Genomic DNA, 18,789 nt, shown 5'->3' on the forward strand with positions numbered 1-18,789 from the left:
ATTTTAAAATACTTCACATATGTAAAGGTTAAATTTTAATTTGTATATCAAATATTTATATACAACTGAAAATAGTTTATTGATTTTAAGTAATTTAAATTTTTAATTTATTTAATGAGATATTCATTATCATGCTTTTAAATCAATAGTTAAATATTTTTACTGATTGAGAAACACAAAGTTTACTTGTAAGAAATGATTGAGTGATCAAGCAATCAATAAATCGATTAACACTGATTAAGTTACCGCAGTATTTAATGGCAGAATGAAATGTAATAAGAGAAAATAAAAATAGATAAAAAATAAAAGTAAAAAAAATGTTTTTGAATAAAGACACCACTTGAAAACGACTTCCAATTAGTAACAAGAATTGAGAAGGAACGCTAGAATCGATCGTTATTACTGTTCTATATACACTTCTACATTTCACCAGAAAAAAAAATAAAAAATAAAAAAAATCAATTGTGATGCAATTGGAATGAAACCGTGAATTCCAATCAATCGTTATAGAAAAATTCCTCCAGTGGTATGTTGACGATGATAAAAAAAAAAAAACATAAAGTGAATAAAAAATTAAATTATCAAAAAAAAATAAAAATAATATTCATTTTTTATTTTTCTTTTATACAAGATAAGAAAAAGTAAGGCATTATTAGAGTAGTGTGATGGTTGCCACTCGTCTGTAAAATATATTCCGACGGTGGTGAAAAAAAAAAAACACAAGAAAAAAATTTTAAAAAAAAAATAAAAACTCTTGAAACGAGACAGAAAGTTTTCCTCGTCAGTGGGGTGAAATTTAACGAAAATAAAAATAAATTTGAAAAAAAAAAAAAAAGAATAATTTTTTACAAAAAAATACAAAACATTGCTGAAATAATTTTTTTTAAATCATTAACAATTTATATTTTCTAAATTAAAAAGTTGTAAAAATAAAAAAAAATAAACTAATGGAAATTGAATAATTAGTTATGATTTTTTTTTTTTTTTTTGGTATTTTTCATAAATAATCTAGTTGAAAATGTTGTTTTTAATAAAAATAAAAAAACAAGGTATTATTATCCTTGCAAGGCTTGTATGAAGAATGAAGGGCCACTTAATGGTCACGTCCGACCACTACTTTACCTTACTACTAGCTAGCTCTCCTAGTCCCCATGAGGGTGGTTAGCCTCAGTACTCTTATACCATCTCTCCTATTCACTTCTATATATAATACACTATTACCATTTTTACCTCACATGTACACTGTACTTTCTCTCTTGGTACACTCGACAACTACTAATTATTCTTTCGTCTGTATACCCATACACTTTTATACCAACACACACAGTTGACTGCCCCCAGAGAGGTCATAAACACTTCTAACTGACCACACAATTTTTTTTCTCCTCCCCTTTCATGTCATTATTTATTTCAATATTTTTTTTTCTTTCTATTATTTCATTCATTTCTTATTTTTTTTATTTTCATTAAATTGTTTTTGTGGTTTTAAATTGATTTATTTAATTTTGAAAAAAAATCTAAAATTATTATTATGATTTGTTAGTATAATTTATATTTTTTATATTTCAATAATTTATATAATAATAATTTCATTTTTAATAAAAATTTGTCTAATTGATTTTTATATTTTTAAAAAAGTTTAATGATTATTTAATATTGATTAAAGCTGGGAGAAATTGTTATATATTTTAACAGTTAATAAATTCAAGTATTAACGCTATAATTATATCATGGTTTATTGTAATTTTTATAATATGAAAACAGTATACAGATTGATTAATTTAATTTGAAAATTTATATATTAAAATAATGTGATTATTGGTTATTAATTTATTATGTATTTCATTGATCATTTTGCGAGTCATTTGGTATGCATATCAATGACTTATGGAAATTTATATTGTGCTGTGAATTTTAATTCTGTCAATAATTTGTATATACCTACATATTTTTTTTATTTTCATCACAATGGGGTTGTATGATGTCACTTCAGTTGAAATTGTCTCAAACATTTAAATAAATAAAAAAGAAAATAAAAAACACTTGTTCTTTTCAGCAGAGAGATAAATAAAAATGAAAATTTCATTAATTTTAATGTTTCTGATGAGTTTGAAGATATCACAAGGCTGTTATATATTTCCAAAAGGTTACATCGTTAAATTGAAGAAAAAATAACATAAAAAATATAAATAATAATAACGTTTTCAATTATTAAAATTTTTATTAATTATAAATTTTTTATGTGTTACAGAAATAAAAGATCCTTGTCATAGTTTGAACTGTTCACTGGGTGCTCAGTGTGTAAGAAGTAGAGATGGTACAAAAGCAACTTGTGAATGTATCAAAGCATGTCCAAATCTTGGTGATCATGAAGGTTCAGGACCAGTTTGTGGCACTGATGGTGTTGATTACCCCAGTGTTTGTGAATTAAATAAAACATCATGTGAAAAAAGTGCAAATGTCACAGTTGCATTCCATGGAAAATGTGGTGGGTAAAATTATAATACTAAATTTAAAAAAAAAAGAAACAACAACATTTAACTGTTATGTTTTTTTTTTATATACGTGGATTTATTATTTTTTAATTTTCCTGTTGTTCATTGAACCCTGTAATCCGATCTACCCACAAACACACGATAATAGCAAACAATTATCCCTGGAGTACCGAAACTCGCATTAGTTAATTAAACTTTTATTAAACCACAATAAAGTGCCCTTTAACTTTTATATAGCAGCAGCAAAAAAAAAATTAAAAATTAAAGATTAAAGTAAAATTGCCGGGGGGTCTAAAAAAAGGAGGACACAATCTCTCCTCATTTGCAATTGAATTTTATACTAATGCATTTTATATACTTGGATTTTATAATGTTTTTTTATTTTTATTTTTTTTTTTTTTACATATAGCTTTGCCTGTAGCATCAAGCTACATACATAGGCAGCTGTTTCGTGTCCTCCAAGAATTTAATTCCAACAATTTTCCGTTCTTATGACTTTCCGTCTACACGGTCAGTGACTTTAAAAACTACAATACAAGTTGCATTATTATATACATATATCTACACACATATATTTATTATGTAAAACTTGACACTCCCATTTTCTCAACACCCTTACATAACAACATATACTATTGACTATGTGAAGAATATATAAACGTGCTTTCAAAACTTGTTTTATTTTCAAAAATAATAATAATATGAAAAATTTATTCAGATCACAATGTATAAATTGAATATGACATATTGATTATTAATTTAATATCTATTTTTTAAATAATAAAAATCAATAAAAACTATTAATCATTGTTGTTTTTGTTTTAAGAGAATTTATCAAAAATAAATAATAGTTATTCGCGAAAAACTAGATTTATCTAAGCACTGTATATATAGGTAATGCAGACAGATAGAGTAACATGTTTAAATGTGCATCCAGGTGCACTTTCAATCTCTTTAAATCAATGCCAATAACATAGAATTCGTTGCTCTTTATAAATATATATATATAGTAAGATAGTTTAACACTGGGTGACAGCCAAACGATGAAAATACAACTTCTATATTCTCCCCTTTCCTGTAAACCACCCCACTATTTTATAACTGACGGGCCAAAAACAGTCAACTGTAACGGCCACGATATCATCCAAGATTTACCGTTATACTAAAATTCAGTGTTAGAAAAGGATAGTTAAATTCAACAGAAATTTTTCCTTCCTCGCACTCACTCATCTAACCCATTTTAACGTCAAGCTTTCTCTCATCATTCTTTTGAAAAGTGAGAGGATTGAGAATATTTTTTTTTTCCTTTTTTTTTAATCTTCCAATTCCTTTAACTTATCCTTTCTCTCTTTCTTCCCTCTTTATCTCTTTCATTCGACGTCCCAAATGCAGTACAAACTTTGCAGGCGTTTAATCAACCAAGTAGTGAAGACAAATGTTTGATCAGACAGACAGAAAAGCGTTATTTGCTTAGGATTAGCTAAATCCTTTGGAAAACGCATGCGATAGTTATGCCATCTAATCGTTAATATGATGTTTAAATGATAATGAATTTTAATGAAAATTCAATTTATTAATAATAATATTAATTAATAAAAATTTAATTTATTTATCTTATTATTTAAAAGTAAAGTTTTTTAGTTTTTTTTTTTTCATGTCTATTGTTTATTGAGGATAATCTAATAGTTGGTCATTTGTCAAAATAATATGGACTTTATGTAAAATATTATTTTTTATTCATCAACACGAGGGAAAACTCATTGTTTCATTGTTTTTGTAATTTTTATTTTTTTTTTACTTTTTCTATTTTACTTTTTTGTGCACTTTATTTTCATTATAGTATGAACAATGCGGCATAATATCCGGACGAGAACATTCTCTCATCTGTGGATACAAAAAGACGAATTGAAAGACACTAACGCGCAGGCTTTTCAACAATGGAACATCCCTTTTATCAATCGTCACCAGTTGCCCTCTTGTGCAACCTTTCTCTCATCTCCCTTTTCAAAAGTCACAATCAATAATAAGTTTTCGTCATTCTGATGGGCGTACACTTTCTTACATTTTTAGTTTTATTTTTTTTTCATTTTTGAATGATCTTTGATGCTATTATTTGACGATGAATCTTTTATAAAATATATGTGCAGTATAACCAGCTTCCCCAACATACTATTATATTTTTTTATTTTTTTTTTTTTCATCCCAACCAATCGAATTATGTATATCCCGTAAAATCTGAAGAAACCCCTGAGGAGCGTTTGGTGCCGACTTGAATTTCAAGTAGCGATGTGAATAAATCAAATTTTGTAATGAAAAGTTTTGTCCAACTACGAAGATGAAAAAGGTCTTAAATCAAATTGTAATTTATCATCAAGTACCATCAATTTGTGGACTTTTGAACTTAAAAATACGTAAATTATTATCGTCTTTGTAAAATCATCACTTTTTTATTCATTATTATTTTTAAATAGAAAAAAAAAAGGAAAAAATAAAAAGAGATAGAAAAATGAAGAGTCTGAAAAATAATAACAATTGAATAAATGGTAGTTTTTCCCAAGAGTCATAGAATCATGTAACGACCATTGAGCTTGCAATACTCAGAAGTGAACTGGAGAAAAAAATATCGAATGACATTGTCACGTTGACGAGAACATTGAGAATTGTACACAAGAGTATGTATATAAAATACTATACATACGATTCTAACTTTTAAACGAGCACAAAAAGAAATAGAGCTAAATAGAGTAACAAAAAAAAAAAAAACAACTACTAGCTACTAGCTACGTTATTCGAATGACCAGAGAGAGATTAAGCGATTTCATGGGCTCAGTATTATTATCGTACCAGGGATATAATGAAAAAAAAAAAATGACTTTTTTATATTTTTTAAAAAACATTTTACAACCCTTGAGAATAGTGTTAACGATTTAAATAAATAAAAAAAAAAAAAAAACCAACACTTGTTTATCTTGTCTGATATATCAATGCTTTATTTTAATTTTCTTTTTTTTTTTTTACTTTTTTCATTAATAATTATGATTGTCAGATATGGTACAAGTGTTTTTTTTTTTTTTTTACAATACCATTTGTTTTTGCTATTCGAGGTCAAATAAAAAGAAGAAAAAAAAAATAGTATTTTAGTAGAATGATGGTGATGAAAGAGGGAGGTTTTTACTGTGAAACGAGATGACCTGTAGTTTCACACAATCGTGACGTGAACATGGCTGAAAACAAACGAACTGGAACGCGCGAATGCTCACTTTTGACTAGATACCAACTGTGAAAAAGTCTAATGAACAAATGAAAATGAAATACCAACGAAATGTCCATTTGTCTTGTTTTTTTTATTTTTTTTTTTGTCGCCAATAAAATGGAGACTCGTCAACGAAAAAAAAAAAACAAATAAACAAAAACATTTTTGTCACTTTTTGCAATTCAAATTGTTCTGAAAAAATACAATTACACAAATACGTAAACACCCAAATAATAGCTATTGTTATTGAAAAAATAAAATAACAAATTTAATAGGTATATAAAATATTGAATTGTCAAAAAATGTGTGTTATTTTATTTTTTATTTTTTATGTATTACTTTTGTCAGTTTATTCTTGCGTATATTTATACCGTGTCTTGGTAAATATATTCTTGTGAAGTATAAAACCACGAAAATCCGAGTCAATCCAAGCGTAGGTTGAATACACGAAAGACAAGATGGCGGAAGAGTCACATTTTGTAAATTTATGTGAGTATGTGTAGAGTTGAAAGATAAGGTAAAACACCACTTGTGCATTTCAACATGTTTTGCGCCTCTTTGATTTCACCCCTTTAAAAGTATATTTTTTTTTTTTTTTTTATATAAAACATAAACGAAAAATAAAATATCATCTGTATATTTATTTTAAATATACTTGAAAAAAATAAAATCAATATATATTGAAAGTCAATTTAATATAAAATTTACAAAAAAATAAAAAAAAAATATAAACTCATTGATATTCACCCAACATTTTAAAAGTTATATTTTTTTTACTGTATTTAATTTGATTCAATTTTAGTCTAAGACTTCACGTACACATCTATAACCGTCAACCACCCCAGTGATGATCCTTTTTTTATTTTTTATTTTTTATTCACCTGAAAGTTATTCCGATGCAAAATAACTCGAGCAAGATCGGGCACCTTGAAAAGAAAAAAAAACAAGCATAAGTAAAGTGAAAAGAAAAAATAAAATTTTTCAAAAAGAAAAAACAAGTCAATAGTGAAGGTAAAAAAAAAGAAAAAAAAAAAAAATTGAGAAAAGTTTTCAACGGCAACTACGAAGATTAGAGAGAAACGTCGACCGCGTCACGTTGTACGCCCTGGGGAGTTGAGTGGTGATGGTGGTGCGGGTTTGAGAGACTTGAAAACAATTGCCTCGGGAGGATGATGGTGGTAGAATTTTAAACAAGCCAAGAGTTCACGATATCCCTCGATGTGACAATGATCTTTGTCAGTTGTGATTATTAACCCCAAGATGATTGTTACGATATCTTTTTTTTTTTTTCTATTTATTTTTATGCTTGACATTGTTTTATACATCAAAATAATAAATAATAATAAAACAAGTAGATATAAAGATTGATAGATAAATTGATACTTATATTATCATGCGGAAAATTCCATTAAAGTCAGCTGATCAACATTACAAGCAACATTGAACAAAATTTCCTGATGATAGTGCCAATGGCAATATCAGCAACTATATATTACCAAGAAAGTTTAGTCGCTTCACTGGTCTGTAACTTAACTAAACCTTTATTCCCCAAAAATAAAAACTAAATCCATGGCCAATTCTATTCTCACAAGCATAGTTGAAAGTTGCCATGTCAGCCAGTTTGAAAATCCAACACTTGGGTCATCTAACAAAACGGAAAACAAAATTTCAAATTCCTTCCTTGATTCTTCATAAAGCTCAGATTAATCTTGACACTGTAGCCGGAACTAACCAGCCTAATCTTACCACCAACCTACCCATTATACATTTCCGTATTTTTTTTTTTCATTACAATTTTTATCATTTTTATCATAGCTTACTAGTTTTTTTTTTTTCTATTTTTTCATTCATTCATTTCCTTTGACAAAAAATAACAAAAACAAAAAAACATATATCTACTCTGATTTTAACTTTCAATTCAATGGTAACGACGCGAACATTCATGTACCTATTAACCTCATTTTCAAAATGAAAAGGATTACAGTATTATATGTACTAGACTGATGCCATCATCATGGAAGAGAAATTAAAAAAAAAACTCCCAAACATTTTCTATTCATAAATTTTCCATGACAGTAGATATATATATTTTTTAACAGAATTGATAAAATGATTTTTCCGTTATTAATAACTAAATCAATTATTCTAATTATAAATTGCTGTTATAATTATGATTTTTTTTTTTTTAAATAGATCCTTGCAGTACAGTTGTATGCTCAGAGCCAGAAGTGTGTCAACTAGATGCATCGAGACAGCCAGCTTGTCATTGTGGTGAACAGTGTGGCTTAGAATTTTCACCAGTATGCGGTAGTAATGGTAAAACTTACTCAAATGAGTGTAGCCTGAGGCAGGAAGCTTGCAGATCTAGATTGCCACTCAGAAAAATTTACAATGGTGCATGTAGCTCTGGTAAGAACTATTAAAATAATTCTTTTATTTTTTTTTTTTACCTTCATTAAAAATAATAATGAATTATCATTATTTAAATATTAATTAGGTAAAAATCCATGTGATGATGCAAAATGTAGTCAAGTACAGCAATGTGCAATTGATCGTTATGGAATAACAAGATGTGAATGTGGACCAGAATGTGAAACAATAATGAAGCCAGTATGTGCAAGAGGTGGTACAACGTATAAATCACTATGTGAACTCAAGAGACAAGCATGTTTGAGTGAAATGAACATTGATGTTGCTTATACTGGTACCTGCGGATCACGAGGACCTTGTTCAGATAAGGCAAGTGAATACAAAAATCACTTAATCATTATATACTACTCAAACAATACCATTTAATCTTCATCTTGATTCAAATAATCCACCAAAAATAATTGGATAAAATATTTGATTTTTTGTTTTACTTTTTACCTCATTTATTTTTGGGGAAAAAAAATAAAATAAACTTTATTTTGGCATATATATATGTATATATTTTATAGGCACTGAGGTTGATTTTTCTACTCGAGTGATCAGTCTCAATGACACGGTTGAAATAATCAACAATCGAGTCACGCTCAATTCTCCCGGGTTATAGAAATTGAACGTGACATGAAAACTTTATTACACACATATATATATGGTCTACATGTCACTGAACGAATTTTATTATATTTATTATTATGTTTATTTATCAAAAAATCATCTCAATTTTTAAGATTTATTTTTTTATTATTTTTAAAATATATATTTAAAGTTAATGTTTTTTTTTTTTTAATAATAGATTTGTCAATGGGGAGCTATTTGTGCTGAGCATAGTGGTACAGCTATTTGTGAATGTCCCACGTGTTCAGTTGAATTCAATCCAGTTTGTGGTGATGATGGAATTAGCTATGGAAATGAGTGCAAGCTCAGATTAGAAGCTTGTCAGCATCATCGAGAGATTAAAGTACTTTATCAGGGTCTTTGCAGTGAGTATACAAAATAAAAATAATAATAAATTTTTCTTTTATATCAACTCTATACAAATTTACTAACTACTATTTTATAATTAAATATTTTAAATAAAATTTTAAATACAATAAGTAAACAGGGAAAAAAAAAATAGTATAAATTCGTTTGACAAAAAAATAGATAAATAAAAAAAGCATTCAGAGAAATCTTCATGGATTATTTATATTATGCAAAGATAATATTTTAAATGATCTCATGTGTGTCAAGCATTGTCGCGTATATTTTAAAATTAAAAAAAAAAATATGTTCATGAGTTTCGGAATAATAAGAGGTCAAGTCTTGATGAGAAACATTGCTAATGATATCCATCCAGTGTCCCTCTCTGTGTTTTATATAAAATTTTCAACTCTCTAGTTAAAAAAGGATTATGTAGGTTGAATAAAAAGAAAAAAAAAAAATATATATATATTTTATTTCTTTTCTTGTTTACTATTTGTTTATTTTTTTAATTTTTTTTTTTTTTTGCTTTATAAAATAAAATTGAATAAAATATTATTGTTGTTAATTTTTTTTTATTTTTATATTGAGGTTGGCCACTTTGACCTCATTTTATTATACATATTTAACAACATTCGAGGGTGGCTTCACATAGTCGTTGTCGTCTTGTGAATCACATTGTAGATTAAAACGCGGTTTCATGCATATCACGATGGTAATACTTTGCTTTTCGTTTTGACTATGAGTTGTTACCCTGAGGCATGCATGCTGCATATGCATGCAAACTTGTATATATACATACACTTAACTTGAAGTTGAATCAAGCTGCAGTTTTACTCTACTTTACTAACACTACTATTATTATCCACAAATACAATACACACATTGACAAAAAAACATCTTGGAGTCTCTGTTGGGGAATAAGATTGTAAAATAGAATGAAACAACAACCAACACAACCAACACTAGAACACTAGAATATATATCAACCCCTCGAGAGATTTGTGCCTGGATTTCAATGAATTCTAAAGATAACTTCTCACCATCTAGCCCTCTTTTTATAGTAACCTGACTTTTCACGTTATCCTTTCACATTGCTTTCACTTTATTTTTAACAAAAATAAAGAATATTTGTTTTTTTTTCATTATTTATTTTTTTCATATATTTAGCTTACTATTTCTATATTCTAAATCACCCATGGCAAGATAGCTCAACTGAAAATTTATATGTCTAAAAAATGTAAATGTCAAACGAAATATCTCATCTTGATAAATAATTGTCTAATATTTTTAAAATAGATAAATTAAGTTTATATATTAAAATTGAATTTAATAATAATTTTATTATTTATTTATTTTCAGATGGATGTGAAAATAAAAAGTGTGAACACTATGGTAAATGTGAAAGTGACAGTTCAGGCGAGGCAAAATGCGTGTGTCCAACAAACTGCGAGGATTCGGTGAGTTTCTCGCATTTTGAAATAACAATACCTCGTTACCATAAATTGCATCGTATCTACCACTACTCATTCGTAAAGGGGAGAGAAAGAGGGAGGGGTTGTTACGAGTGGTCGAGGCATATTTTATATATATTGCACAACACCACTACCATCAACACTAGCTTGTGATTCTGGCTTTAGAATTGTCACTGGCTTCGTTTAAATAATCCACATTGCTTTTATAACACATACACACTAACATGGACATATCATAATATACACATGCTAACATTGAATAATTCTACCTTGCCAAATATATACGTGCGTATTTCACAAGCACGTATTAAACAAAATCTACGAAAACTATAAAATACGCAACAACAAAAAAAAGAGAAGAGACTGACTGTCTGGGGAACAAAAAATAAGGTGAATGAGAGAAGGGCTAATACAAAAAAAAAAAAAAAAAAAAATTCTAGAGCCAAAAGAAAGATACAGCAATGAAAAAATAAAAAAAAAATATAGAATAAAAAATTTCCCCTGTGAGAGTGTCGCAACTTCAAAGTAATTACATCTGAGAAATAAAATACAGTGTTTTTCTCGTCACACAATGTAAATTACACGAGGCATCAAAAAAAAAAAATAATAATTGGTTTTTTTTTTTTTAACTCTGCTTTTACATCACACCTACAATTATTTTCGTAAAACGAAAACAATAGTTTTTTTTATTTTTTTTTATTTTTACATAGTCAAATTAAAATGATATTATTTTTATATTAAAAAATTTATAATTGCTATTATAAATTTTTGATATGTTTTTCAACGCAACGTCAAATGAAATGAAGCGATTCAACAAACTAATGAGAGTATACTTTACGAAACTTATGTTTACTGTAATCAGCAAAATTTTTATAATTTCTTTTTTAAAATCTATTGGTTTTTTTTATTCCTTCTTCAAACGAAGAGATAAAATTTAAAAAATAAACTATCCAAGTTGTAATATCGGGACTGAGCTAGCTAATCGATGCTTATTGAGTGGAACATCGTGGATGGAAGATCAACGAGACGGCAAAAATTGCCCCCATCCTGCATTTTTGAAATTGAGTATTTTATATATAGAGCTTTCTAACCATCTCGCATTTAGTCAATCGGGCAAATTCATCGTTTTCCATTCACTCATTCACAAAAGATAATAAAAGAAAAAAATAAAACAGTTTTAAAATTGAAAGAAAAAAAAAATGTATCACAAGTCATCAGCAAAAAATATTTGTGGTTGAATAAAAAATAAAAAAAAAAATAACTCGAGAAACATATCCCATGTAGGAAAAAGAAAAATTAACCGTTGAAAAAGGTATTTTTTTTTTTTTTCAGCCCTTATCAAAAACCCAAGTGAATACTTTCAATTTAAAAAAAAAAAAAAAGTGCTGAATTTGGATATTTGTATATTTTTAAAACTATGATTCAGCAAAAAAAAAAATTCTACACACTATTTGATATGGATAAAAAATAAAATAAAAAACAAAGGATTTTATATAATAATTTGAAAAATAAGATGAAAAAAAAAATATCTGAGATATAAAAAATATAAATCACATGATATGTGAAAAATACAATATTTTTTCGTGATAATAATTTACTGATAAAATTTTTTTTTTACAATTGACTTGATTTTAAAAATTTCAAATTACTTCTCCATGATTTCAGACGAGTTATTTATTGAAAAAAAAAAAAAATTAAAAAGCCAATAATTGACCTAAATTCATATATAAAATGTCACTAAATTTCAAAAAATTTTGATATTTTTAAATTGTAAATGGCTTTTTCATTTTAATCCAAATGAATATTATAAATGAACAATAATTAAAGTAATAAAATAAATCGTAAAAAAGAATAATAAATATAAAATTGGTAATGAGGATGATGGTAGTGACTAGTGATGGTTGATTGTAAAAGCGTTGAGTTGAATAAACGTATATCGTCGTCTTTATAACTTTAATTCGTGCACAAGCATTACCAGTCAGCCATATTTAAACCACGGGCCACTGTAATAACTATTATTCCATAGCACGACCACCACAAACACCGTGGTGGTCTCGAATTCCAATTAGAACTAATGAAGCTACTGCACGTATTCACGACCAAGTCATCCACGTGCTCTATCGTCCACTTAGCTACATATTGTTCCAATAAGAGTCCACTTGTTCTCGACATATTTACCACAATTTTCATGCAAATAAATTTAATATTATTATATTTTTAATTAATTTAATCAATAACATATTAATTAATTTACTTATTATATATAAATTAAAGAAAAATCAAACTAAAATTCAATGAAATAATTAATATTTAAATTTAATGAATATAAAAGTTTTCTGGTAATTAACTAAAGCATGAATTTCTCGTTTTGTATAATCTTTAGCATATGTTGAACTAAATACGTGCATTGAATGTGCAACAAGTTAACAAAATATAATATGTAATTTTCTTTAATTTTATTTCTTCTATCTTTTCATGAATTTTTACAAGTACTTTTTATCGTTAATGAAATATAAAAGCTCGTCTATATTTTTTATTTAAATAATAAAGTAAAATGATAAAATATTTTTAATGTAATTTTTTTATTTATTTGTTTTACAGGGAAAAGACAGCAATTTCGTGGTGAATAAAATATGTGGTAGTGATGGAACGACATATGCAAGTGAATGTGATCTTAAAAAAACATCTTGTATGTCACAAAAACTCATCACTGTCAACTTTGAGGGTGACTGCTGTGAGTGCATTTTTTAAAAAACTTTTTTCATTTATTTTTGTTTTTCTATATTTGACAAGCATGACATTGTATATTAAAAAATAACAAAAATAATAAATGTCATTTATTTTTCAGCATTATGTAATAATGTTGACTGTGAAAATGGTGCAAGATGTTCAGCGGGTGAATGTATATGCCCAGAAAGTTGTCCAGATACAAGGGATGAGCCTGTTTGTGGTACCGACGGAAAGACATATTCATCCGAGTGTGAACTTCAGCGTGTTGCTTGTGATAGACTTGAAACAAAACTTCCACGTCTGCATGTAGCATTCAATGGAGAGTGTGGCGAGAAATTTGCAGTTGCAGCACTAAGTAAGTTGTCTCCTACCTTTTTCATAGTATATATATAGTTTCTCAATTAGCAGCTATCGATTGAGCATCATCCAAAAGTCCACAGGGTATTTCTATTAAACTTTGACACGAGAAACTAAAGTTTAAATATAGTTAAATCTCTTACTTGACTAACTGTACTACTGCTTATTAACAATCAAACAAACTACTCTAATAAATATCATTATTTCATTTAATAATTGCTTTATTAATTATTAACAATTTCACAGCAACAATGTCAACAATGTCTGTTACAAAATTAGCAACAATGAATGTTGATGTAACAACAACACATGAACGTGAAGTATGCAAAGATATACATTGTGATTTTGAAGCAACTTGTGAACTTGGACCAGATAAATTTCCTCGTTGTTCATGTAAATTTGATTGTGCATCAATACCACCAGAAAATATGATATCTGTTTGTGGTAGTGATCTCAAAATTTATTCATCAATTTGTGCTATGAAAATGGAAGCATGTCAACGACAACAAGAATTACGATTACGTCCATTGGATCTTTGTCAAGGTTTGATAACAACAACAACAAATAGTTCAATCATTTATTTTTTGTTTATCTTGGTTTTGGTTTTATTTTATATATCATAAATAATTTTATTTCATTAAAAAAAAAAAATAATAATAATCTATTTGACCTTGCTTCCTTTTTTCCTCTATCATAATATTATTTTATTATTAAAAAATTGTTATAAAATAAATATCGTAAAAATTTAACGATGAAATTTATACTTGTAATAATAAAAAAATTTAATATAGGTATGGAAGTGAAACCTTGCAATGGTGATCCACCATTGATTGATGATGATGGAAAAGAGTATGATTGTGGAAGTGGACCAAGTAGACGAGATTGTCCAAGTAATAGTTATTGTCATCAAACAACTCGTTTTGCAAGATGTTGTAAAAAAGGTAATAGAAAAAATAAAATAATTATTTCGTTGAAATATTTTTATTAATAAATATATATTTATAAAAGTTCAAGGTATTCAAATTGTAAAATGTGCTGATTCATGGCATGGGTGTTGTCCTGATGGTAAAACTGCTGCTCTTGGTCCTGATGCTGCTGGTTGTCCAAGTGTTTGTAATTGCAATAGATTAGGAAGTGCATCAGATACTTGTAATCCAGAAACTGGACAATGTGAATGTCGTCCAGGTGTTGGTGGTCTTAAATGTGATAGATGTATGCCAGGTTATTGGGGTTTACCAAAAATAAGTGAAGGACATCAAGGCTGTATTCGTAAGAATATTTATATTAATAATAATAATTAATTATTTTTTAAATTATTATTAATTTTCATTTTTCATTTTTTATTATTTTATATTAGCTTGTGGATGTTCACTTTTTGGCTCTGTCAGAGAAGATTGTGAACAAATGACAGGAAGATGTGTTTGTAAACCAGACATACAAGGACAAAAATGTACAATTTGTACTAATCATAATAAAATATTAACACCAACTGGATGTTATGCAGGTATAATCCAACAAACCAGAACAAAAAAAGCACCAAATTATTATTAATTATTTAAATCTTTCTAAAGAATAATTTGAATTAAATTTTCATGTTTATCATTGTCAAAAAAGACAATTCAAAAATGATATTATTAAACAGAAAAAAATTCTTGAATAGTAAAAATATTTTTAATATTAAATTTTCAGTTGATACAAGTCCTTCAATTCCAAACAATTGCAACGAGCTGGAATGTTATTCTGGTGGTCATTGTTCAGAGATAAGTGGACCACATTGTGTTTGTTCATCTTCATGTCCAACTGATGTTGCCTCAGTACCAGTATGTGGTAGTGATGGACAAACTTATGACAACGAATGCGAATTACGTCTTTATGCATGTCGTCATCAGGCTGATGTTGTTACTCAAGCATTTGGACGTTGCAGAGGTGGGTTCACTGAGCGTCCACCATATGTACCAAATTATATTCTACGTTATTAACCAACTAACTAAACCAATAAAATAATAACATTAACAATAATTATGATCATGAAAACCAAAGAATAAAGACGCTTAGGATGTTTTTAAATTAGTTGCTAAATAATAAAAATAATATCAATAATATTAAAATAACAATAAATTATAATAAATGACAAATAATGTGTTGTTGATAATAAAACTCTTAAAGTTTTTACCGATTATTTAAAACGATATAATTTCTTGAGTTTAATAGCAATCACCTATTTTTATTTCTTATTTTTATCGTTTTTTATTTTTTTTAAATATCTCATTTAATTTTCATTTAAACTTTTGTTTTGTTTTATTAAATAAAAATATAAAACAATTTCTTTTTTTTTTTTTTTTTCTTTTTATACTATTATAAATCAAGCTGGTGAAACGCGGTGTTTTTACAAAAAGGTATGGACTTGGGTAAATCTTCAATGAAGCATACGAATGAGACCACGACAAAGCTTCCTTCATTTTATATATATTTTTTTTTTTTATTATTTTTTCTTTTTACTCGCGAAATATCCAAGCTCTCAACGGACACTGAATTATTTATTTCAGAGTTACGTATATACAAACGGTGTAAAGTCAGCTGCTGGAAAACGTAAAATTATGTGGAAATGAAAGTTTTAAAAAAATTTAAGTACCAATGTACAAACAGTGAATATTTCTTTTTCCCTCAAACCGATTAAACGAGGTGAAAATGAGAAAAAAGTTTAAATCCTTGCGGAATTTAAAAGCAACTTTTTATTGATTAAATTTTCTTTTTTTTTTTTTAATTAAATTAATTAAAATCTATTTAATAATTATCATCAAATACTTACTGTTTATTTGTTTATATATTTTTTTAATTAATTAATAAAACACTTGAATAGAAAAAATATTTTAATTATTTTATAAATTAATATTTAACAAGCTAATAAATTTAAATAATCATCAAATAATATCGTTTATTCTGTATACATAAAATATTGAATTTAAATTAATAAGTCAACATTGAAATTACTTAATATTCAATTGGCCATCAAGCTGTTCAATCGACAAGGGCACAAGACTGAGATAGAAATAAAAAAAGATGTCAAAAACTTTTGTCAACTTTGTATCAGAGTAAAGGAAAAAAAATAAAATAACTTTTAAAAGTCAACTCTTCTTGTGGGACTAAAATAAACTTTGAATCTACTCATCCTTCAACCTTCAAAGTTCTCATTTTATCATTCTGTATATAGCAGTACAAAAAACTGAATCTATTAAAGTCGATGGACCTCGTCTTGGCCATCCCTTATTTTTCAATTCGACATAGCCTACTTTATTTTTTATTCCCCTTTTTTTTTTTGCTCATCCTATTTTTTTTCTCTACAAATCAAGTCAATCTTTTAAAGTTTTTTTTTTTTTTTTCACCTGTGTTTGTATGGTCGCCTGAGTTAAAAATAAATTAGATTACATTTGGACATTGAATTATTCGCATTTTGTACCAATACACAGACATTCAAGGAAGAAAAAAAAAAAAGAGAAATCAAATTCGCATTGCTTGATCGAATCCACGATTTTTTTTTCTATTCTTTTTTTACTATTCAGTTTTTTATTTCTTCATTCATTTTTCTTTAAGTTGATATTGGTGGTAGTTTTTTATTTATTTTTTTTATTTTCTTCAATCTACAACAGTCGGCTATAGTAAACGACGATTGACTTGGAAAAATGAATGGAAGGAGAAACGTGTGCAGCTTTTAAAATAAAAAAACCTGGGCCCAATGTGAGCACTTTAGGTCTTGTAAATAATGCATAGCGTCATTTAAAAAAAGAGTTAGGAAAAAACAAAAAAAAAAAACAAATAAAGGATGTAGAGCAGGTTAAAGGTGAGGGGTAGTGTAAAAGTTGAAAAATCGATTTACTTTCAGCATCTTTGAGTTGATATTATTTAGCTTGAACAAATAAATTTTATCATAAAATCAAATATAATTTTTTAATATTGTATTGAAGATCAATCTTCCAATATTTAATCAAAATATTAGCAGATAAATTAAACAATAATTCTTTAATTTTTCAAGTGTGATAATGAAAAACCACATCGCTGTGTAAATTAATTAAAATCCCATCAAACAATTCTGTAAAATCTTTCGTCTGAAACAACAAAATATTCCTACTTTGTTTCTTCAATGAAATTAGCTTTTAAACTTTTATTTTTTTTAAAAGCATCTTTGTTATATACACCAAAAAAAAAAAATAAAAATAGGGGAAGAGAAAGAAAGTAAAAAAAAAAAAAACTGATTTTCCAAAGGAACGCTTTTCGATGATGAGTTTTTTGGCTTTGAATGCCTGGTCACCCTATTTCTCCCTACCCACACACACACGTACAATATTTCAGTTGATAGCACTTTCAATAGTAAAAGCAACTAGTCGGGATTTTTTTTTTTTTTTCGTCTTTTAAATGTACAAAACTTTGCGGCTTTATTCTTTTTTTTAAATCAATATAAATATAATTATATAATTTAAGATTGTCCTAGATTTTTTCCATGAAATAGTCAAATAATATTAAAATAATTTACAGATGATCCAATGGTGAACACAGATTTTCCATTGAAAAAATATACTGCTGTCCAGTACACCCAACCAGCATCAGCCATATCTCCATTGTCAAAATCAACAAGGCATCTTCTTGGACCAGAGCCAGATTCACGCTATTATTATACACATCGTGCACAGCAAGAAACCATCACCATTGACCGTGACAATCTTAAGCAAGGTAATAAATTTATAAAGCTATATGTTGAACAATTTAACATGACACTTAATCTCATACGTTAATTTATCATTAATAAATGTGTTTTTTTTTTTTTTCATTAATTTAAGGAATTGCTGCTGCATCAAGACCAACACCAGCAACAATAAGAGTTGTAACAGCATTACTTGGTGATCTTTGTACTGATGACAAAGATTGTACAATATCAAATAGTGAATGTATCAATGGTGGGTGTATTTGTGCTGAAGGATATTCCGAGACAAGTGATCGTCTTGAGTGTTTTGGTACATAAAATTCAAATTAAACAATTTAACAATTTAACAAGTTAAATATTAAATATGTATTGATTTTATTATTAAATATTATTTAT

At 27.2% G+C, this 18,789-nt stretch overlaps 1 protein-coding gene across 4 annotated transcripts in view; it reads left to right on the plus strand.

Moving 5' to 3' along the window:
* Window positions 1–18,789, plus strand: part of LOC122858881 (agrin-like) — a 159,315-nt gene that overhangs the window by 137,306 nt on the left and 3,220 nt on the right. For 3 of the 4 annotated variants that reach the window (XM_044162098.1, XM_044162094.1, XM_044162095.1), the window contains 14 exons: window positions 2,252–2,488; window positions 7,942–8,157; window positions 8,246–8,487; window positions 8,969–9,155; window positions 10,498–10,595; window positions 13,212–13,344; window positions 13,459–13,695; window positions 13,944–14,240; window positions 14,489–14,638; window positions 14,706–14,966; window positions 15,055–15,201; window positions 15,387–15,623; window positions 18,228–18,422; window positions 18,530–18,703. In XM_044162098.1, coding sequence (XP_044018033.1) covers window positions 2,252–2,488; window positions 7,942–8,157; window positions 8,246–8,487; window positions 8,969–9,155; window positions 10,498–10,595; window positions 13,212–13,344; window positions 13,459–13,695; window positions 13,944–14,240; window positions 14,489–14,638; window positions 14,706–14,966; window positions 15,055–15,201; window positions 15,387–15,623; window positions 18,228–18,422; window positions 18,530–18,703 — 2,811 coding nt within the window. The remainder of the gene's footprint in view (window positions 1–2,251; window positions 2,489–7,941; window positions 8,158–8,245; window positions 8,488–8,968; window positions 9,156–10,497; window positions 10,596–13,211; window positions 13,345–13,458; window positions 13,696–13,943; window positions 14,241–14,488; window positions 14,639–14,705; window positions 14,967–15,054; window positions 15,202–15,386; window positions 15,624–18,227; window positions 18,423–18,529; window positions 18,704–18,789) is intronic. The other variant, XM_044162097.1, reaches the window with a different exon arrangement.

Source organism: Aphidius gifuensis, linkage group LG6, assembly GCF_014905175.1.
Source record: "Aphidius gifuensis isolate YNYX2018 linkage group LG6, ASM1490517v1, whole genome shotgun sequence".
NCBI classification, from domain to species: Eukaryota; Metazoa; Arthropoda; class Insecta; order Hymenoptera; family Braconidae; genus Aphidius; species Aphidius gifuensis.